This window comes from Phasianus colchicus, chromosome 6 (assembly GCF_987193195.1).
Source record: "Phasianus colchicus chromosome 6, bPhaCol1.hap1.1, whole genome shotgun sequence".
Classification (NCBI taxonomy): domain Eukaryota; kingdom Metazoa; phylum Chordata; class Aves; order Galliformes; family Phasianidae; genus Phasianus; species Phasianus colchicus.
This window is the reverse complement of record NC_143441.1, coordinates 19,915,381-19,939,308: the sequence shown is the minus strand read 5'-3', so window position 1 is coordinate 19,939,308 and position 23,928 is coordinate 19,915,381. Positions and strand designations below refer to the sequence as shown.

Below are 23,928 nucleotides of genomic sequence, written 5' to 3'. Positions count from 1 at the left end.
ATGACCTAGATTGTATACTGCTGACTCAGACAAGTGCAGAGTCACAGAAGAATTTTAATTTACTCTCACTGCTCTCATGCAGTTCAAAATTAAAAAATAATAAATTAAAATTAAAAAAGAAAAGAGAGACAAAAAGAGAGAAAACGTGTTTGAGGAATTCCTGGCGGAGGACAATGGTGTAACTGGAAACACAGTTATAACAACAACTGTCTGTCAATTTATCTACTCAGATCAGAGAGACTGAAGCACTAATGGCACTTTACTTCCTCTGTGGTTTGTCTGCATTGCTGCTCTTACCTAAAGTTAATTGATTGCAGTTTAGTTGTTTATGCAGGCTAATATGAATATTCTTTAAAATGCTTGTATGGTAGCACAAACATTGTAGATGTTCTTAATGCCAGTTATTCATAAAAAGTGTAAATGGTTTCAGGACTATGATGCCACTGTAGCTCATCTTGTGTACATTGCTATAACTGAGTTTTTCTCCCTTCACTGAACCTTCTGACACACACCAGAAGAAAAAGGTGCAGTGCTTGTTAAAATAGCACTCAGCACCAATTCCTGAGATCATTTCACAGATCATTGCATCGGAATTTATCAGAAGTTCCCTCCTGCAAAAATGAATGGATATATTCCTCTTGTCCTTCCATGATATCCTGACCAGGTAAAAACATATGCACACGTTTCAATACATTAGACACAATATACACAGCCAAAACTTTCCACAAAATGGCTACTAATTTCTTTGAAAGAGCATTATGTGCATGGGGAGGAAGATGTGCAAAGCTGTTTTTGTACACTATTCAAATTTGACATTTTCTTTTAAATAGTACCATTTGAGAACACATTTTTGAGAAAAGATAGCAGGCTTCCAACATTAAACCAAAGAAATAATGCCTCTTATGTAAAGGCTACAAACAACTGCCATTCAGTGGGCTATTAAGAAAACACCTGAGTTCATCTACAAACCATGAACAGGTCATACATATGTTCAACTTAAAAAAAAATAAATCACCAAGAGACACTGTGCTAAAGGTGTCCCCTGTCAACACAATGAGGGCTGGCAAACTGTAAGGACCTCACGTAACCTTTTAATTCAGGTAAGGTTTTACACAAGAATCACCAGCCAGCTAAGATGAAAACGCACTACATTATACTCACAAGCCCCTCTTTACAGACATGGTTTAGACCACTGAGGAAGGCTGAGCAACCGTAAGCTGGAATGAGTTCAGCTGGTAAAAATGCACCTGGTGGAGGACACCTACTGCAGGACTTGCTAGCACAGCATACATTTTCAGTTGCACAGAGGTGTCTTGCAGATAGACATGGAGACAAAGCCCCACTTTAATTGCAATTCTCACCCACTGTGAGCCATCTGGGCATTATGATTAAACTGAAATACTACGTGTTGGTGATTTGCCCTAACTGCTTGTCTAATGAAGCAATTTAGTATTTTGCTCGGTGTACTACTTTTGCTACATTGGTGATGTCAGTTTAGCTGCTTCCCAGCAAACACTGAGAGTTCACATCTACATTTAGATAAGTCATTGCTCAGAGCTCTAAATTTGATTCTGATGTTTTGCCAGACCAGCCAAAATCTTGAATAACTTGCAGGTTTACAGTAGATATCAGTAAGCAAAAGATATTATTTTTTTTTTTTTCTATTCTAAACACAAGTGTGTCTATTTGAAATGCACTGAGGCAACTGAAAGACACCAACCTTCTTTCTATACTGCTGGATTTTCTTCTATTTACACACCAAACATATAGCCAGGTATGCTTAAAAAGAAGTAAAGGAATAGTTAAGGTATTCAAGGCAGACTTGTATGTACCTCCAGGCTGAGTAGTTCAGGAAAATAATTAAAAAATCTGTAGGTATCTAATGCTGTATAGAATCCTGAAGTCCTCCTCGGCATAAAATGGGGTCACTTTTATCTGTCAGGTTCTTGATTTGTTTCTTTAAATTTACCAACAGTTACTGAAACAAAAAAAAAAAACAAATTGCCATTTTGGTAACACTAAGTATAACACAGGAGTAAGCTACTTTGTAACACTCCATAACACATTACACCTCACGCAGGGCTGCATATAACAGTTACACACCACAAGCTAAATGTTACAGCCTTGTACTGAACACACAATTATCCTAAAAGTCCCCACTGCGATCTTAAATTCTGTTTCCAAAGAGGGAAGCCGGTTAGCAGTCAGCTACAACTTAAATCTGCTCACTTTGCTAGGTAGCAGTTTTTCCTAGAACCTCCCCTGGTTAATTTTAAATACAACAAGGACAGCAGTTTCTCAAATACACCCACAGCCCAAGTTTGTTCAGAACACCACTGATCTTCCTTCTCACACAACTGAAGCAGTTTGTTAGCAGCTACATATCTAAGCAGGAGACTTTCACTTTCCTGCCCTTTCTCTTTTTCTTAGTTCATCTTCAGGTTACCCTTGTTCTCATTTCCACACATTTCTCAGAACGCCTGAGGTTGGCACACACCTCTGGGTCCATCTGCCCAACCCATGCTCCAGCAGGAACACCCAGAGCAGGGTGCCCAGGCCACGTCCAGATGGCTTTTGGAGATCTCCTAGGAGGACACCTCACAGCCTCTGGGCAGTCTGTGCCAGTGCTCTGTCACCCATGCAGTACAGAAGTGTTTCCCAGTGTCCAGATGCTGCCTTCTGTATTTCACTTTGTGCCCACTGAGCCTTGTACTGGCACTGGGCACCAGTGAAAAGAGCAAAATCCATCCTCTTTGCACTCTCCCTGCACATATTTGTATGCATTGATGAGATCCCCCTCAGCCTCCTGTTGTTCAGGCTGAGCAGTGCCAGCTCTCAGTCTCTCCTCACAGGAGAGATGCTCCCATCCCTTTACCACCTTGGCAGCACAAGATGCTCTTCAAACAATCAGACACTACAACAGACACTCTTTGAACATTTTCTGCTTGTCTCCAAGAGTTGTTGATACAACTATTGTGCTGTACAGGGTGAAGTCTAAACTCCCCTTAATGCCCTGTATTTCAAGCACGCTGGTGATTGTCCTTGATTATTTATTGTCATCTCCAGAAACTGTCCACACCTTTTCCAGCCTGTACCCACAAACACAAAGCTGAGAGGGTCACACTAGGGTTTCATCTCAAACCTTCACAGCAGTTTCAATAATCATATAGACTACTTTTCCCCACTCTCACTTCTACAGTTTCTTGGAATTAAAGTTGGTCTGGGACAAGTGCTTTGGATACCAGAAATATAGAGGCTGCTAAACTTTTGCTGATAAGTTCTGAATGCTTTCTGGTTATGTCAATGTTTTCTTTAATATTTATATTGCAAAAGGTATTTGAGCTGCCTCTAAACTCCAGAGAGCACATTAAGCCTTTTACAAAGACACGCAGTTTGTTTCTGTGTATAAAAGCACGACTTTTCCTCACTGTATTTTGTGCTCTTACAAAACAGAAGCCCAGCTGTGCTAATACTTCTGAACTATTCAGTAATGTTTAAAGATTCCAGTAAATCTGTTTTCATTGCTACCAGAAAGGACAAGTCGCCTAATCTGCAGCAAACTTCTGCAATTAAGAACTCGGAGGCAGCACCTGAACAACATTCCCCAAATTTGGATTAATGCTCTCTCATCAGGAAGGAAAGACTGTATCAAATAGCCATACATTACATCCTCTTACCTCTCCCATGTTCTTAATGGGGAGGCAGGAAGAAGATCAGTCTCAATTGTGAAAACTGTAGTTTAGCCATTGGTTTTGAACCAATGATTTAACCTTCAAAATAAAACACTTCCTGTGCCTGAGACAAGCTTGTCTTTCCATTACAAATCAAGTCTAGCATCTTATGCACAGAGACATGTGATCCTGCAGAAAAGCAACATTTCCAAAAACAGAAATGAAGAGCAAAATTCATTCAGCTTCAGGCACAGAACAAAGACAGCAATCTGAAAGGCACAATAATAATATTGTTCCCATCTTAGCAGAAACTGAAAGGTTATTTTTTTAAACTGACAATTTGGACAGTTTTAAAGACTGACTTAGCAGAAAAGAGGAAGGTTGCATTCATTAAAAAATTAGAAAAGCAGAGTCTGGCCCTGAATATAAAGCACAAAACTGTGCGAGATGTGTGTTCCTATGGTTTGAATGTTTCATCATTAGTCTGTTTGACTCTTTCCTTACCATTCAAGAAGAGTGGCACAAATTTACCATTCAAAGGTGCCACATCCTACAGAACTGTAACTCAGTTTTGATTGGCTGTCTCTCCAGCTGTCTGAGAAGTATCTAAGAGGAGTAAGCAGCAGCTGAAATTTCACAAACCAAGCTCAACTTCTCTCAGAGTCAGTTGCTCTCCTTGTACACTAACTACATCGGAAGGAATTACTGCAGTTTGGAGAATATCAGCAAAACCTCAAAATTTCTAGCTATTGGTTTGGGATGGCCATTTTTTTCCAGTAGCTTCACTTTTATTACTTGTAAGATGTAGCAGTTCCCTACGTGGGCATAAAAACTAGCTACATTTCAAAGCTTTCCCACACAGCACACCCCCTTCGGTCATTTTACTGAACGAATGCATAATAGGACTGAAAGGAACTGAAAATATTTCTCTTGCTGTACCTGGGGAAATTTGGGATGATCCTGAAGACTGCTGATGGATTTTTTATATCTGTGTAGCAAATTAGATACTGGCATAATTCTTCAGCATTTACAGTCCTAACATAAGGTAAGATCTCAGCCATTTAGACAGTCTGCAGTCCTCTGATCAACCAGTTCTATTTTCATTGTCTAATAAGCCCTCAACCATCCTGTCATAGCAGACATCTTTCAAAAGCAAATGGGATCTTATTTTTTGCCTCAAGTAGTTCACATTACACTGATGAAAACTAATTCTATTTAAAAACAAATTAGGGTCAGCCATCCAGAAGACAACAGATTTCACTCTCACTTCCATTACAGGCTGTGCACGCAGGGAAAATTCATTATTTATACCACCAACTCTTCACTGAGTGGATGTCAGCGCACTTAATTAAGTCTCCAAGCAGACACAGAACTATATTCCTTCTGTAGCTGCTATTCCAGCTTGAGACCTAGGATCATATTTGTGCCTCTGCTTTTGGTAAGGAAGGATTTGTTTTCTTGCACAAGTTCTCGGCTACTGCCACTTGGGCAGGGAATGTAGTCAGGACTTACTGGCATCCAAAGTATCTTTGTACAGCACAAAAGTTCATTGTGAGACAGTGTTACTGCTGCACAGTTTTTATCAGGGTAGTTCTCCATCTTTATACAATCCAGTTGTGCTGTACAGTGAAGTCCTGATCTGGCACAGGAAGGGATGCCCACCTCCACACAGAACTGGCTGATGTGCACTGACTGGCAGTCCCTTCAAATTAGCAACACTGTGGTGTTAACAAGGGGTAAAATAAAAAGCATCCAAGTGCCTTGTCGGAAGTTTCACTTTTGATTAAAATATAACTCAAAACAAGAGTAAATGTTGCAATGCTAGCAACAGACTTTGCAAAAGTTACCACATAATAAAATACCTTGTGGCAGAAGCCAGCCACCTGGGTACCTTAGAGTGACAGTCATGGACCTCAGCTCCATTCTGTTTCTCAGTTTACTGACTTTACATGAAGAAAAAGCTAATACACAACCGGGACAGTGTCTAGTTCCACAGATCTTTAAGTCCATTGTGAACAAGGGAATTCTCGCTGGAAGCTCCTAGCGCTAACTAGCACACCTTCCCACATGCAATCTGCATGGTTGATGGAACAAATTGGTACCTCTACCAAAAATAGACTCAGCAAGAGTAAGCAAAAGAAATTTAAACAGTGCCCCACCATAGCAGGAAAACAAAGGTTACAAATATCTTCCAAAAAGATCTCAAACTGCAAGCACCAGAAATGCTGTTCTGGGTCGGATAAACCCTACTCATGTCAATAAAGGATTTCTTTCCATCCACCAGGTTTTCTTCAATATTACATCTGTTTTCAGACTGTCCACACAAACTCTGGGACCTAAACTGCATAGGAAAGTTTATAGCACTATGAATGGTTTAATTTTCTCTGATATGAGATGAATCAAGGCTGAAGTTCTGTGCTCACAGAAACAAGGTTCCTAAATACACAGAGAGGGTTTGTTCTGAGGTTTCTGCTTGCTTGCTTGGAGGGTTCAGGATGCATGTCATGAACAGAACTGGATGCCTAGAGGTGTGTTAAGTCCATTAATCCATAGCAGCTTTTAGACCAACAGTATAAACGGTAATGGCCTATAATGGATGCAACTCCTCACAGGTTCACGTAGCTATTACCTCCTGAACTGCTGAGTAAATCTAACACACACAATCAGCTTGCATCTCAGGATTAACCCACTCTACTGCAATACAATCCAAGATCACTGTATTTAAAGTTCCAGGTTACAGGTATGGACAGCTTCACCCACAGCACCAAGGAAATTTTTCACGCTGATGGATTTATACACTTGCACACTCACAGGCTCAGGGCCCAGTAAAGCTCCCCTCTGCTTGGGATGCCGCTGTAATGAGATCTTTTTCTCTTCCCTAATTATCAGTACCGGAGAAAACGACTTCATTTTAGGCAGGTCGATCACAGAGCAGCATAAATCAAGAGCTCAGCTTTGCGGACTCCGCACGGAGCCGTTTGTGCAAGCAAAGCATCGCGCACCCACCTGAGAGCAGCAGCGCCTGGAAACGGCACCGGGGCGGCCACATTCCAAGGTGACTACGCGAAAAGGCACCTTCAGATAACGGGGGGAAGGGGGGCTGCGGGAGGTGGAAGAGGAACCGGGGAAAACGGCAGGCACCGCTCGCTTCAAAAGCAGAAGGGAAGCAGCCAGCAGAGAGGGCAGCCCGAGGAAAGCGGGCACCGGAGAGCCCCGCCGTCAACCGGAGGGCGAGGGACGGCGGGGTGGCACCGAGGGGATGGCGATGGGTGGCCGAGGCGGCCATGTTCCGCAGCCCCGCGGCAGGTGCGCGGAGCCGCCGGGGAACGGCGGTGGGCCGGGGGGAAGCGGGGCCGCCGCCTCCATCCGTCTCACCCGCCGCGCCCGGCAGCTCGCCGCCCACCGCCGCCCCGCTCCATCGAGCGCTGCCCGCGGCGACCCCGCACCGTTACGCACCTGGCGCTGCGCTCCGCTCCCCTCAGCCTGGCGCTGGCTGCGGTCCCCGCCGGTCTCCCCCCTCCCCTGCGCGCGCAGCCGCCGCCCGAACCGCTCCGCGCCGCGAGTCCCGGCCGCTGCGGCTCCGCGGAGGACGCGGCGGTTGTGCGGCCCCACGCTGGTCTCGGCTCTGCGCCTCGCCGTCCCGGCAGGCAGGCCCGTCGGCTCCGTCCTCAGCACCGGCTCTGTGATAACGGCGGTCTCCCCACGCCCCCGTGTGAGGGAGCGCAGCGGCTCCTCGCGGCCGCACCGGGGGTCCCACCGACGCCACGGAGGGGCCGCGAAAATGGCGCCTGGAAGAGGTGGCCGCGTTTGGCGTGCTTGGGTACGGAGCGGCCCACGCGTCCTCGCCCGTCCTGCGGCTCCCACGCTTGATGAAGATGGGAGGATGGCCTCGAGATCGGGGCTTCTCGGCTGGCCTCGAGGGATGCGGCACACTGGGCTGTCACCCCTCCAGGAGCTGAACACCGAGGACCTGCCAGCTCCGTGGTCCTGAGCACCCATCCCTCTGAGCCCCAGTACAGGGCACAGCCTGCCTCACCCTCACGCAGGGATCGGATAGCTTGCCCTGTCTGCCAACCAGCCCCGACTGAGGCAGTAGGAGCCAGCATCATCTCCAGCCCAGACGTTCAGTGTGCAGAAGAGGCTGCCATGTCTGGTAGGAGGATGAAAAGGCTGAAAGGAAGTTGGAAAGAAGGACAGAAAGGCAAGGATGAACCAGAAGGCAGGGAAAAAAAGAACATTAACAGCTAGAGCTTTCCAGCCAAAGAGCAGAAAGAAGTAAAGATGAAAAGCTTGTGTACCGGTGTAGAATCTGTGGAAGGCCCAGAAAATACAGAAATTTATAGAAGAGCTTTATGCTCCAGATAAATTAAAGAGGTTTATTCTCAATGATTGTCTCCTATCACGGGTTTTATACTTTCAAGTAAGCAGAACTTAATGCCGACAAGTTCCTTGTCACAGTGTGCTCCCTACTGCTGCACAGTTTTGTGGTCAGAGCTGGATTCCTCAGGACATTTCACAGAATCAGAGGGGTTGGAAGGTACCTCTGGAGCTCATCTAGTCCAATTCCCCTAAACTACTAAAGCAGTTCCTATTCCTTTTCAGAAGCCAGAATCATTAACATGATCCAGGCTAGCCTAACAGATCTGCAGAATGAATCACCACAAAAGCCACAGGACCAACAGTCACTTTCAACTTGAATACAAGTCACTCACCTCTTCAAGGTGGGAATTAAGACACTTGAATATCACATTGCTTAGTAGACCACTAGATCTAGCTTAATAACCTGACAAAGGAAAGTCAAAAAGGCAGACAGGTTCTGTATACAGTATCTCATATGAAAAGAAAGTTCAAAAGGAAAAATTCTGGAACCATATATGGAGGCAGTAATTTCCTCTCACCACCTTAAACAATGTGGATCCATGAGACTGCGTGGGTTCAGAAATTATGGGTAAGCTTTGGACACCATTGCAGACCAGAAGTTGCATCTTCATTAGTAACAAACAAATAAATAAATAATTGCTGTTCACACTTTAAATTTCAGTGAATGAAAAATGCTGTGCCATCTGCACATTTCTTTGAGTATATCAGCAGCCTGAATAGAGACTAACAGAAGTCACCACTTAGGCTCAGTGCTCTTGATTAAAGCACAGTGCTGATCAATAGCTTCTTGGAGCTCTTGATACTCCAAGATCTTCTATTGTGTATTTTAGATAATGTATTTTAGATAAGACCCTTGATTTCCTGTGCTGAACTGTTTGCTGTGATCAGAATTACAGTTTAAGAAGTTGTGCAGTAGAAAAAAAGGCTGGATACTTATTACTTGAAATACCTGACTGTAAGGCGATTTGAATTGTTGAACCAATACTGAAAAGCTGAGGAGTTTATACCAGTTTAATTGTAATAACTTCATTTAAACATAACAACCCAAATTCCTTGTTCTGGAATAAAATCAAGGATGAACTACGTCACAGACAGCTCGCTTCTGAGAAGCAGAAAGATAGCAAAAGAAAAGAACATGTACAATTTAGAAGGAATTTTAAATTATATCCTATAACACACCACTTACATTGCCCTTATTATGCTCACTTACATGACTAAGTCTGTTCTCCTAATTACTCTAGAGATGATTATGGCTGAGTATAATCTACCTAAGAATTATTAGACTGTCTACTGAATGACTGAACACTGGCTACACAGAAATCCTTGATGCTTCTTTTCTGTGTAAGCTGTCATGAACTGTGTAAAGCAGCAAGGATGAGTGGTTAGAGCACAGTCCTGGCAATCAGGGGAGCTGTTCTGCCATAAGCCTACTGCTTGTTAACCTCATGGCAATTAAATTGCCTCATAAATGAAATGGACAGAATGAAATGGAGAGAGCTTTCAGTTACAGCTGCATCTTTGAAACCTCTGAATGGAGATTGCTGCATAAAAAAAAAAATACAAAACTATTATGGTTAGGACAAAACCATAATGTTCACCTATTATTTGTTCATCACATTTAATATAATGACATCAGAATTTATGGATATGTAAAAAATGCAACATTGAAGGAACACAGGAAGGACACATCTTTACAGAACAGAAATTTAAAGAACCTTTGTTCTGTTTGGTTTTTGGTGTTGTTTTTTTTTGTTTTTTTTTTAATGTGTGAAAAAACTAACCAATCAGAGCAACACACAGTTTAAGTCACTGTTTGTATGTCCTTTAAACATCTCCTCAATTGGAGATCAAAGCCTACTCAGCAGAACTAGTATCCATCTTCCTTAGTACTAATAAATTTGATTCCTCCTTTCCAAAATATTTCCCTCTGGAAATGTGAGAGAGCAGACGTGCAGGCATACATACAGTCAATTAAATGACTTTTTTTCAGCAGTTTAGAAGGAAACAAATTAGCTTAATGCAGGCAACAAAAAAGACCACTTAGGTTTTTAAATCATATATGAAAATGCACCACAGTATGTTTTTGTGAAAGGTGAGTTCAGCCAGTAAATCCCTTTTGTTAGTATTCTTTTCTGATATTTCAAGCCACTATCTTAACCTTGTCCTCTCTGTTGGAGGATTGTTTCAGAGCACATAAAAATCAGATGAGTAAGTGCTGTACAGAAAAAATTAGCTGCCTACTGCTAAGTCAGAATTCTAAACCTGTAGCCATAAAGGCATTCCACTAAACTTAATGGACTCCACTTGCAGTGAGTTTCAGAAGCAAAAATCATCCTACGTGCAGAAGAGCTAACTGTGTAACCCTGAACCACCCCTGAACCTCTAGGATAATAGTCATAGCATAGGCCAGTAAATTCAGATGAGCTGTGATGTCATAACACAAATTAGAAGAGCAGAAATTAGCAATGGTACTTGGGTGTTGGTTTCTTTTTTATAGTCAGGAGATTGGTGCAGATAGTTGAGAGTACTTCTCCCACACTCTGGGAGTTTTGTCCATAACAAAGGCAGAATGCAGCAGGTGCAATATTCTGATACAGAGATCACATCTGCTGGGCTCAGTGATTGTTTGAATTACAAAGATAGAAATCCTGGGTGCACCCCCTTTATCCAATTATACCATTGAAGATTAGGCTATGTAAATGGCTGCAGCTGTACATAAGATGCCATCGCAGGCACAATGGTATGCTTAGATGCCCAGTTCTTACTCATGCACACAGAAAGTAATTCATTTCTCCATTGTAGAAGTGACATAACAAAGCACAACTGCTAACCAGAGTCATGGGGACAGAAGAAGCCAGCACACCACAAGGATTCAGGGCATGCTTGATGTCTAGAGACCTGTCAGACTCAGCACTGAACTACACAGCTAAACACCCGTTCAAGAAGGTTGCCTTTTCCTGGGGTGATGTTTGGATTTACCAAAAAAGTACTGGTCTATCACTTGATTTTTAAAACAGGAAAACTAGAACATTTATGATGTATAATTATCTGTGACAGCATACTTATTTTCATAACTCTAAAGTCATCATGAGGCATATTTATTATTATTGACTTAGGAAAAATTTTAGGCCTACAGACTTTATAGTTACGAGTTAGAATCTGTAACAATTAGGCTGAATCTCTTGACAGTAGCTCACAATAATAAACAGTGAAAGGTGAAAGAAGTAGATCAGTCATTCTGAGAAAATAAGCCAGTAATAAAAACAAAAAACAATATAAAAAAACAACAGATAAAAATCAGAAAATAAAAATACAGAATTTTTAATGAAATTATCCTTAGCCTTCATATATATATTCTCATTGTTAGTATGCTGCCTGTGCAGAAATGCTCGTAGCAGAGCAATGAATTGAAAAAATGGTCTCACTTCTCTCTGCAAGAAATATACTGGGTAACCATGTGCTCTCTATATATCATTATTGAAATAGTAGATCTTTGGTTGCATCCACCCAAGCAGCTTTGTATCATATTTTAGCATGTCACATATCTGAATAATTTGTGTCTAAATTGCTGCAAATTAAATCACAGCACTTAGAGGAAAGATTGAACAGCAATGAAAGGGACAGAAAATGCCACTACGTGATGTATGAGCCATCTGGTGCAATGCAAACAGCACTCATTTGGAGGAGGTTAGTCTTCTGATTAGTTACCACAGCAACAGGTCTGCCGAGTACACTTACAAGTCAAACATGTGTCAGCAACCACTTTTCACCATTCCATACACTTCATAAGCTGGGACACTGAACAGTGGCACGTCCCATCTAGGCATGTTTTTCTGCAGCCTTTGTTATTATTCTGCATATCAGGGGGCTTACATTTTGGACAAATATTCCCAAGTCAGAATTTCTCGCTCATAGAAGAGCCCACAGGACTCATCTACAATGTACAACTGGAAAATGGTAGAGAAGAGTTGGTGGGGAAGATAGTGCACAGTTCAAATTCTGTTATTTCACACTGGTTGCATGCTGTTATGCACTTATTTTAACAAAGGAATGCCAGCAATCAGTTACCCAAAAGTTTTTAAGCTTCCTTATAGGGGCTGTGGTTATCAGCCAAGAAAAGGGGGATGGCACAACAAGCTGCCCCCCTGCCTTTTTATTTTCTATTCTCTCCCATTGCCAAGGGTATTTTCCCCAGGCTTGTGCTCAGCTTTACACCCTATGGCTGCAGTGTGACAGCAGGACCTGGCTGACAGCACTTCACTTAGTTATCTAGAGACATTATTGCCTCTGTACTGCTCTCCCACAGCTGCCTACTGAAAAGGCAAGGTGCAGAGGTTACGGCTGACTTCACATTGCCCCACTGCTTTGTGAATGGCAGCTTGAGGTTGTAAAACCCTGCTATAGCAGAACTCGCTACCAAATTAACCCTGGCTGTTTCTGTTTCCCAGATTTTGACCCAACTAGTGACAATAGCAATGAGAACAAGATGGCAAGTGCTCTTCTAAGGGCTGGAATAATAGTAACAATTTGCATTTGCATCCTTCTGTTAAAAGGAAGGAGCACAACACAGTATTTTCATCAAAGCTGCTAAGAGTAATCCAGAAAGTCAGGATTTTCTTTAAGCTACTGTTAGTCTGTTAGGTATAACTATATGGACTCCATACCCAGAGTTGGACACGGAGTCACTAATGTATTTTGCTTTGCATTTATGGAATGAAAACCTGTTCTCTAAAATCATAGCCCAGCAGATTAGAGATACCAGATCTAAGCTGTGCTGTTTACTTCCAGAGAGGCAGCAAGCCACACATGCAAAAGAGATGGGTATCAGCTCCTTTAAAGAAATTTCAGTGGCAACAAAATGTAAGAGGACAGAATTGATTTAATGCTTTCAGTCTGACTCTGAGATGAGAAATCAATTATCCTGCATCATTCAATCTCCTTAAGCAGGTCACAACACAAACTAGAAATTAGAAGCATCATACCTAATACAAAGAGCAGCTCTCAGTAGTAGGAACAGCCTCAGAATTTTTAAATTAGAGGAAAGCATAAATGAGATTTGAGGAGCTCTGAAGAGTTAGCTACACCAGATTTCAGCAGCCAAATAAACCCTAATATTTTTTAAAGTATCTTTGTTCATTGTTTACCCAGTCAAGATGCAGAGCAGTTACAAGAAAACAAAGCAACCACCTCCACAACAAACATGCATACATGTGCAAAAGCCCCAGAACATCATTTTCCCTGGTTTCTACTTATGGCTCAGTCCAGCCCTTCGCAAGGACAGAGCTAAGGAATACACAGCACATATGCTTAAAATCCCTCCCACATACATGATGTGTTACTAACAACATTATGAAAAGGATTTCAGTTAGTAAATAACAAGCCAGCAAATTTTTAATGTAAGCCTTCAGAGATTTTGTTGTTTCTCTAGTAGAGGACACATCCCTCTGGACAAACTCTCACCCTCCATCAAGAACAGGGTATTGCACAAAATAATCTGCCTCACATGCTGAAGTTTCAGTTTATCATATATTTTAGTAGCAAATTTCTCAGCTAAATTAAGCTTTTTTTTTTTTTTTTTTTTTAATATCACTCAAAATAGAAAATAACACAAGGCTTCCAAATCAAGTAAAAGCTAAACCAGTCTACTTTTGGAACTGAAGCTCTGGGAATTAAAATCATGCAATGAAAGGTGCTTCCCATCTGAGCTCACTGCAGATTGGGAAAGCTAAGCATGGATGTCTTTGTCCCTGCAGCTTCTTACTGAGCTTCTTAGTTAACTTCCTGAGTAAAACTGTGGACAGAATCAAGCACAGATATAAGAGCAGAAGCAGGATAGCTAAAGAAAGATCATTATGTCACAGTTGTTTTTCTTGAACACCAGGAGAAAAGTAGGGCACAGAATGTAAGCATTATGATTGGCTTTCAGGAGAAGCTAAAATTATCCAGGATTATATGAAAATAAGAAGGCTCTGTTTTGGGTTTATTTCATGGTTTGTTTTTGCAAAAGCTTTACAATGAGGCTGAGGTACTTTTATGACAACATTAAACTCAGAATATCCATTCTGAATATTCTTTAATGAACCTTGAAAGTGTGAATTAAACTTTGTGGTAAGAGTAGAACCCACAAAAAAAAAAAAAAAAAATTGGCTGAAGCAGCAATTTCTAACCCAAGTCAGATCAGGAACCCGCTGCCTTCCAATGTGCAGTACCTGTATCAGTGGCTGCCAGTGTTTTCTGCCAAGGAATCAGATGCCAAAGGATTGAGGAAGCAAAGCCTTCTGCATTTCTCAAATCACTCTACTGTGCTTTATCAGACTTGCCCTAGCTTCACTCCTTTTCCCAGAAACATCCCAAATCAGTGAGCTCTCTCCACCCTGCTGATACTTGCCATTTCAGGCTGAGATCTCTGGATCAAGAGGTAGACTCTCCAGCAACAGAGACTGTGGTTTGGAGAGCACATATGACAAAGACACTTGTAATTTAATGGTTGACCTGTAGCACCTATTTTTACGTGGAATTCTCAAACATGCCACAGATCATTTTTGATCTAAGTATCACGAACAATAAATTATCATAGCTGTGCAATATGTACTTCATACTGCAGTTTTATGACCCCCATCATAAACACTTCAATACCAGAAATGTTGTTGATAACACAGACATAAGATATTAAAAAGCAAAAACTTGAAACCCAGTAGAGCAATTTCCTCTAGCTTTAGCACCATTTGCTATGTCAGTTGATTTCAGAGAAGAAAGCTTCAGAAAACACTTAAGACTGTAAACACCGTTCCTGAAGCTTTGCCAAAAGCCTTCTTGTGTCACTGCATTGCTTATCAAGGATTCTCAAATAAAAGGGGCTCTGAAGTACACAAAACAGCAACTCCTATTGTAATTGCTAGGTCATAGCTCTGAATGACAGACTGCTGTATGTAAAAAAAAAAAAAAAAAAAAAAAAGTGTTTTCCTCTGCAACCAGAAAACAAGAAATGTGGGAAGAAGGCTACAAGCTGCAAGAGGAACAATCCAGTACATGCTCACAACCCTGTTGAATCACCTCCACTATTTCAAGTGTGGCATCTTACAGACAAGCAGCAAAGGTTTGTTTCTTCATGGAACTAGAACTTGCAGCTTGCACAGAAGCCAGTTGCTGAGTGTTACTGAGTGCCACTGAAGTTCCAACACCCCTTCTCCCATCAGAGCTGGAGCAGCTGCTCATCTCTGCTCTCCTGTAGGTAGCTAGCTGGCTCCTGCTGACACTGCAGCAGGATGCCCCAGGGATTAACAACCAGATGCAGCTGAGGGTAAGACAGGCAGTTATTTCCTAAGAAATCTCTTCATTTTCACAGAAGGACTTGAATGACAGCAAATGGTAATGAAGTTGCAGCAGCTTCTGAAATCTGCTGCTGATTTTGCACTTTTAAAAAATTTGTAAGTTCAATTTCAGAAATGTAACATAGCTACCAAGAAAAGCATTAAAACCCATTCACTCTGCATAAATATATGCGCAGCACACCAAATAAATCATCTTGGCCTTGCAGCTTTAATACTCTGCTGGCATTAATTGTCTACAGTATATGTTTACTTGAAGTTATTTTTATGAAATATTTTAAAAATCTAAACATAAGATAATGCATATTTCACAGTATTCACCAACTCTAAACTCCTACTGAATACAAGCAAAACATTTGGCCTTCACTGAAGAGGTAGGTTCATATCCATTAAAAAAGCTCAAATTTTAAGTATTTGGCCAGTAATCAGGGTCAAGATTTATTTCATGCTTTTATGCTTTCATTTCCCAGCCAGATGTTCAGTGAGTGTGCTAAATACTGCAGATGATCTAAAAGCCTGACATACCCATTCCAAGTCTCAATTCTACTCTTCCCACAGCATACACATTGTAATTCTATTTGGTTGGCTGTTACCAACCAGATCCTGAATCTTAAGCAGTACTGCCTTAATGGTCAACTTTATAACCCATTAGACATTCTTGGCCTTGGATGCAGGAATTGTCTATTCTCCCCATGTAGTTAATGGGGAAAGACAGGCACCTCTAATTGATAAGGCATCTACCCTAACAGAACGTGAACAATATAAATGTGATGAATTACTCTCAAGTGCCTAGTGCTCTCGTGACCGTAGGAGAAATCAAGATGCTCAACACACAAACAATGTCAGGCAAGACAAATTTTCCAGAGCAATAAGGAAAAAAAAAAAGTTTATATAAACTCATGACTGGTAAGATGACTTGTTCGTTATTTCCTCACAAGAACCAGGACAGGCAACAAGCATAAGAACAAATGGAAGTAGCATCCTATGCCATACTACTGTGACTGCCACAGAACTAAAGAATAAATAGGTTCAAGAAAACTAGACATCATGAAAGAAGGGGAAAAAAAAATGCTGTTTAAAATAAAATATGAAAACTCCACATCATGTAGGCCACATGCCATAAAATACCAAATGCTGGAACACAAGAGCTCCACCCCTGCATATCTTCACATAGCACAGTCACTGTACAGAAATCCTTGCTGTCTATAATAAAGCAGTCTTCTAATACTTACATGCAATGCTAGATTGCAGAGAAAATTTTCATCAAGCTGAGAATCTTGAATGCACCCCCCTCCCCTGCCTTAGAACAATGCAGCAATACTGATTTTGTACAATTTCATTACCTCATGTCCCTACAAAGCCTCTGACAGTATTTTTAAATCCAAGTATTCTGTTCAAAAACCCATTTTAGAGCTGGAAGAATAAGGGCTAAATCCTTCTAAGAGATGCCTCATCCACTCATTCAGGCCCATGGATGATGGCTAAGCTCCCTTCTCTCTAGAGAGGGTTCAAACACACAAGACGGAGTTGAAATCCTCATCATCTCCACCCCATAAAGATGTAGCAGCAGAATGTTTACCTCACATTTCTACTTTTTTTTTTTTTTTTTAAAGTCACTTTATTACTTAAGACTCACATAACTTTTTTGCTACCTGTGAAAATACAGCAAAGGTGCAAAAAATAAGACAAATTCTACAATTCAGGCAGTAGCAAAGCTGGCAAGCAACACAAATTGTTCTTCAGGACATACTGACCTGCATGTTAGCATGCTCCTTCCTTTCTGAAAATGGGGAAAAAAAATTGCTAAATTTTTTCTTTAGATGTCTCTCAACACCTGAGGTGAAGAAAATGTAATCTCTTCACAAACCAATGCATGTAAGGAAATGAAGGACACTACCTCTGCAGAACAACAGAACTGCTATTTGTAAAATAGTACATTATCTTCTAGAACACTGCTAATATGAAAATGAGAAGGTCTGATATTTAACTCCTACTTTTCTGTTCTTTTTTTCTTTAGTGATGCAAACAGCTATTTTGGTATTCTCCCTTTAGAAAAGCAGAATCAGCATAGGACAGCCATTCTTCTCATTCAGCTTTGTATCAGTTTCTCAGCTGTCTTAAAAGGTGTTGATGCTTTCTAGTGTAACTTTTCAAAATCTGCAGAAAGCAAGCAATGTCAGCACACTGCTTTACAAGAAGTAACATACAAGAAAGAAGGTCAAATAATTGATTAAGTCAGACTAGGAGTCATATGTAAAAGTCACTGAATATGATCTGAAGAAATACAGCACAGAAAGGCACTGTACTGGATTTTGATTTTCAAGATGTCTGATACCTGGAAACCTTGTTTCATTTCTGAAAAAATAAGTTAATACAAAATTTAAAAAACACAAAATGTGCAAGTCTTCATTGCACAACAGTAAGTACAATTTCAAACTTACAAATAGTTTAAAATCTTTTTTTTTTTTTTTTTTAACATAAAGAACTGAAATTCTCTTTTAATATAAAAAAAGAGTGGGTTTGTTTTTTTTTGTCGTTTCTCTTCCACCACTGGCAGCTGTCAACTCCAAAACACAGAATCAAGACGACAAGAGAACCAGACAGTCTAAGTCACTGCCATTTGTGTCAAAAAAAATTATGTCATCCTTTTCTACAGCTCATCATGCTTATATGTGAATTCCCTTGCAGATATAAACCCATCACTGTCTTCATCTTCTTTATCAAATATGTCTTCAACCAAAGCATCATGCTGGGTGTCATTTACCACTGCTCCATGCTTCTCAAATTCTTTCTTCAGGTAAATTTTCACCTATTAGACAAAAGATGAGAATTAATGTCTTCATGCTTAAGAAAATAACTGACTACTGGAATGTAAGAAATAATAGTTAAATACTACCATCCCAACTCTAATATTTATTTTTCTTCCTATGCCACCAACAGAATAAAACTTGTCTAACTAGATTCTTTGGCCCTGTTTGGTGATGAAAGAAAATAAAGCTAGCAGACTAATTGCCGTGGCTTTATTGTACAACTGAAAACTGTGCCAGGAAAGCATATCATCTGATGTCTATATAGTAAAGTATGAACAGGTAGGCAGAAATTATAGCTACCAATTGGTCAGAAACTAAAACAGCGTTCTCATGTCTTAGCAATTCATCAAACTAGCAGATGTAAACCCAAACAGTAACCCCAAAATGATACAGAAATCTATCCATAATCTTTACATTTACTGCTCTAACAGCAACACATTACAATGCATTACTAGAAATCTCAAGGCTTTGAAGGGCAAATAGACTCAAGGCAGTTTTTGAATGGAGCACTGGAACAGTTATGTACGCCAAGCCATTTACTAATGGCAAGCAATTTTTACTGAGTTTAACTACCAAGAGCCTAAGTGTTTTAAATCACAAAGCTTTCTATCAGAATATTAATAGCAACACATCCCTTTGTTAAATAGATAGAACCTGTTTAACAGAAACTGCAAGAGTGGACTGTTAACAGGAAGATAAATGGGTCACATCTCAGGTCTGTTTTATTCATTTCACATTCCAGTCTTTGTTATGGCCATTACTCATGTTTGTAATATGCACATTGGAAACACTGACACTGCCTAGCTGCTGTGCATTACAAAAGATAACCCTCCTAGGGAATGGCAAACTGAACCAGCCCCAAATAAAAAAAATGGTGCTGGAACAGGCTGCCCAAGGAAGTGGTTAAGTCACTATCTCTAGAAGTTCTCAAGAAATCTTTAGACATAGTACTAGGGGACACAGTTTAGTGGAGAAATATTGGTGGCAGGTGGACAGCTGGACTAGATGACCTTGGAGATCTTTCCCAGTCTTGGTGATTCTATGAACTTAGTGGTTTATCCTAACTTCTTATGGGTAGCATCCACACATTGTAAAAACAGAAGCCTGAAAATAAAAGGCAACAAGGAGAATAATGCAGAATAGTGCTCCATAAATGTTCTTCAGGCAGTGAAAACTACAGAACAGGACTGCTCTACAGTAGGCGATCTTCAAAGTCTAGTCTATTAGTAAAGCAGCAACTAACTCAAAAAAAAAACCAAAAAAAAAAAAAAAACCTTGTAGTTTTATTTCTAAGACATTTTACTTCATCAAGTTTTCCATAAGTGTGGGGTGCACTTCCATCACATGCCTATGCATGTAAACTCCTCAGTTCAGCAGCTCAAGATCCAAGGCTCAGCTTGGTACAGCATAGCTGTGCATTTTCAACTTAGTTTTATTGAAAGCTAAGCTTCCAAGCTTTACCTTCTTTACATTTTTACTACATAATTCTGTTAAATTTGCTTGCAAGAAAAGTAATTCACTCACCTCTTGCTTGGACAGCTTCCAGTCATCATTAAGATCCATCTCTTGAAAAGACTCATGAGACCTGGGTCCATTCCTAATTTCTAGAAGGTCAATATTGAAGATCAGGGTGCTCTCAGGTGGAATTTTTCCTGCACAGAACAGCAAACATAGAAAGAAGTTAAAAAGATACACATTTAGTGCACCATAAAAGCCACATGCTTCAGAGTAATCCCACTATTTCAAAGCAACCTCCATTTTGAGCCAAAATGAATAAGCATCTGTAACAGTGCTAAGTACAACTATTTTAAATTGTAGCTCAGACCCTGAGCAGCCCTTGCAGCACATGTGCAAGTTTAGATGCAACCAGCTTTGTTGGAGGCTAGCATGTATTCCTGAGTTCCTATTCAGCGTAACTGTCATCACAGACTTATGAGACAAGATTCTTGAACCACTTTTTCCATACGTAGAGCCAGACTGAGTCTGTGCAGAAAGCAGTGAAACAGACCATAAAGTCAGGTGGCCACTGTTTCAGTACACAGCTCAGACCAGCAGACAGCAAGGCAAGAAGGCAGTGCATCGGATGGACTGAATGCTACCTCTGCATCTGGTATCCTGGCACTTCTTGACAAGAAAAGCAGAAGGGAAGCTGTCAGTATCCTATGGCTGTCTCTGAAATGTGGCACAAAAAGCACTGAACTACTTCCAAACACACAACAGAAACTGGGCATGTAAGCCTGCATAAGGTTATTAACATCATTTCATTTTGATGCAAGTCAATACATTAATAATTTTCTGATAGTGCCAGAGAACATTTCATTATTACTATCCCTGGAGTTTATCAGTCTCTGGCTTTTTCAATAGCATGATACATCCTTACCCTAATTGCTGATGGTACTGTCAAAGACTATTTAGCACCGAACTTTGCTCCTCTGACCTATTTGGTCCTATTTAACCTATTTCTATATTGGATAGAAGCACTCCAAAAATACTTGCATGCCTTGAAATGAAAAGGAGAAAATTAATCCTCACTTAACTGTTTGGGAGCTGTGATGTTTGTTGCTACAGTTCAGAATATATTTAACAAGCTTATAGATCTCCAGGATGATTACATGTACAGAATTTTCTGGAAATATAGGGCACAGTAGCCTGCATGGGGTTTGGAACATAGGTAATTTTTTTTTCCTGAGGGTTGCAGAATAAGGCATGTGACTCATCATTCAGGGCAGAGAAATAAAGGCACCAGGTGGGAAGCTAGTGAACTCCTGTGTGTTCAGTGGAAAGTATGAAGAAAACAGAATTCTGTCTTCAACAGCACAGCAACATAAGGTTCAAATGTTCAAATAATTCAGTGCTTTCCCAAAGCAAGGCAGCTAGCAGTGTTTACTAGTTCAGCCTTCTTGCATTAAATACATAAGCGAGGCTTGCAAGCCTTTAATATGCAAAGCACTACAGTTAGCCCCCAGTCAAGGCAATTAGGCCTGTAATTACCGGGTGAGCTCTACAGCATTTAGTTTTTTGTTTTTTGGTTTTTTTTTAGAAAAAATTTACAGCTGTGCCCTGCATAAAGCAGAAAAAGTAACATTCCTGCATCATTTAAACTGTCACTCATTTAACCACACATTCCAGTCCTGACCTTCTCATTAAAAGAAGGGTCTGTCTGAAAATGTTTGAAAGGGGAGAAAAGTACTGCCCGCAGCACACAGGTTGAGAGAAAACATTACAAGCCACGCTTTTATCTGCTTGCACATCATTCAGTACATTTCTGGTAGATATCAGCTTGCCTGCTAGTGTTCCCACATATCTTATTTTGGGTAACAGGCGCAGCTGCCCAAAGCTGTAAGAGGGAAAGAACAAAGTGCCCCTATATGGAGAAATAAATAGTGAGTTTTCACTGTAACATTCAAGAACATAAGAGGATGAGCAGAACTGGAGGTTCCTCAGCTTCCCAGAAGAAACCCACAAAAAAGAATGAGGCTTGCACATGCACGTTCATGGAATTATTATCACAAACACAGATGCAACAGCCAAAGTGTTAACTACAGTAACCACTTCAAGCTTGACTGAAAATAAATAATAAAGCAGAGCACTGCTGAGCTCAGCACTAACAGAAGTTACGCTCAGAATGTACAGCACAGCTGCTGCCATGAATTCTTCTCCTGCATCCACCATTTAAGACACTTAATGAGTATTTTCTGCAGTAAACAAGTTTTTGAGAAAGAGCACCCCACTCCAATAATTTCCCCTTAATTAATGATATCAACATGGAAAACTTGTTAACCTCTTCGGTCAAAAACAGTAAGATTAATAGAGATTAAAAACAATTTAACCAAGAGAAGGAGTTCAGGCATTTTACCTTTCCCTTCTTTTCCATAAGCAAGGGCTGGTGGAATAGTTAGCTTCCGCTTCTCTCCCACACACATGTCCTTCAAACCTTTGTCCCAGCCTTTGATGGCTTCTCTTATGCCAAGTGTAAACCACATAGGTTGCCCATTGTTATGTTTGTGGCTGGAAAAAAAAAGGAATAAAACACTTAATCTTTAAACAGCAAGTTCCATAAGAGGCAAATGGGACAGATGGAAGATGCTCACATTTACGCAATAAAAAAATAAAAGCCTATATGATGGCTTGGTATTTCTAAAATGAAAGTTCTAAATTTTAAAGTCCTTAGAAGTTATGTCTTGCATGACAAGGCGCCTTAAGAACTGCAAAGGAATGAAACAGCACATATAGGGTGCACTCATGACAATGCTGAGCAACCTGGATCCTCGTGTTTACTTTCCCGATCATTTATTTTGCTTTGGAACTGATCAGACTAGAAAGGCATTTATGCTTGGAAGTTATGTTCAAGGCTATGTACGCTCTTTGTAAATCGCAAGTCACAAATCAGCTTGGCCATGACTGCAGTATACCTTGTAACATGCTTAGAAGAGTCAGTCACATCTCTTCTGAAAAAGCCAGCAGAAGAAAAAACGACTACACAACAGATGCCTAGAAAAAGAGAAATAAACGCATGCAGAGCACTTAAAACAGGCAGACAACCCCCTTTTCAAATGTAACCAGGTGGTACAACACAACCACTTCCACTCTATTGACAGGCACAGAATTTTAACTACAGCCCAAAGCCCCATTTCCTAGTCATGCAGGAAAGGCGCTGAACACGAAGTAAGAGCACTTACAGGAGTTAGTCAGCAGCAAAAACTTAAAGCGTCACTACAACTCCTTTGAGAGACGCGGGTTAACTACAAGAGAAAATTAGTGAGATTTTAATTTACATCTGCAGAACCGTGAACATGCAAAACCGAAACATGTCTGTTTCGGTTACTATTAAAATGAGTTCCACAAGTGATTCCAGTGCAGCCTGCGGCCCCGTGAGCATCCCGCTGTCTCCCACTGTTAGCACCCCATTGCCTTACAGGAAAGGCACCATCAGCAAGGGCTTTGCAGGCTCCTCCTCGTATTTGCATCGCAGTTGCCCTCAGAATGCGATGTGCCTGGGCCGGCTAAGGAACGTACAGCACTTACAGCACATCAGATTCCAAAAGGCAGCAGCGTCTGCCAGCGATGCAAGCTTCCTGGCTCTTTGCGCCGAGGTGATAGCAAAGCTCTCATCTAACCTGTTTCATCCTCTCGCACCACACGCTTACACGCGCACACACACCCGTGCACGCACGCACACACCCCGTCCACAAAGCTCGCCCCGCGCCCCGGGAGACTCACGTGGAGTGAAACATGGAGCCGTCGCTCTGCAGGAAGCCCTCGTAGTGCACCAGCATCATGTCCCCCCATTTGGTCCTCCGGTGGCACAGGAACGGCTTTTGCAGCACCTCTACCTTCACGTCGGCCGCGGGGATGAGGGCCGCGGCCGCGCAGCCCAGCAGGACGCCCAGCAGGGCGGCCCGCAGCGCCGCCATCCCGCCCCGCCGCCGGACCCAGCGCCCGCCTCAGCGCCGCGAGGCCACCATGGCCCGCCAGCTGCTGGCAGCACGGCGGCCGCCCGGCCCGGCCAGCCCGCAGACGTGGCAGCGGCCCTCGCGGCTGGCGGTCCCGATTTCGTGCCGGCCGGGACTAGGGGGAAGCACGTCCTCTGATTGGCTCAGCTCAAGCAGAAGCAGCCGCCCATTGGCTGCCTTTTCCGAGGCTCGGTTTGCCCAGTCGGAAGCGGCGCTTCGCGAGAGGGTCGCTAAGCGAAGGGGGCGGGTCCTGAGTTCCAGGAAGCGAACGTTAGCGCGCCGGAGA

At 41.6% G+C, this 23,928-nt stretch overlaps 2 protein-coding genes across 5 annotated transcripts in view; both read right to left on the bottom strand.

Annotated features, from left to right (window-relative positions):
• Positions 1-7,344, bottom strand: part of SCRN1 (secernin 1) — a 34,424-nt gene extending 27,080 nt beyond the window's left edge. Inside the window, exons 1-2 of one of the 4 annotated variants that reach the window (XM_031590165.2) lie at positions 7,128-7,344; positions 1,833-1,978 (exon numbers count right to left, since the gene is read on the bottom strand). The gene's annotated coding sequence lies outside the window, so the exon portion shown is untranslated. Of the gene's footprint in view, positions 1-1,832; positions 1,979-6,677; positions 6,956-7,127 lie in introns of those variants that run through there. The other 3 variants (XM_090142628.1, XM_031590164.2, XM_090142629.1) reach the window with 3 other exon arrangements.
• Positions 7,345-14,981: 7,637 nt separating this feature from the next.
• FKBP14 (FKBP prolyl isomerase 14) lies at positions 14,982-23,899 on the bottom strand. The gene is made up of 4 exons (XM_031590168.2): positions 23,410-23,899; positions 22,046-22,197; positions 19,714-19,841; positions 14,982-18,188 (listed from the first exon to the last, which is right to left on the bottom strand). The coding sequence occupies exons 1-4, from the start codon at positions 23,601-23,603 to the stop codon at positions 18,030-18,032; spliced, it is 633 nt and encodes a 210-aa protein (XP_031446028.1). The 5' UTR covers positions 23,604-23,899; the 3' UTR covers positions 14,982-18,029.
• Between the last annotated feature and the right edge of the window lie 29 nt (positions 23,900-23,928).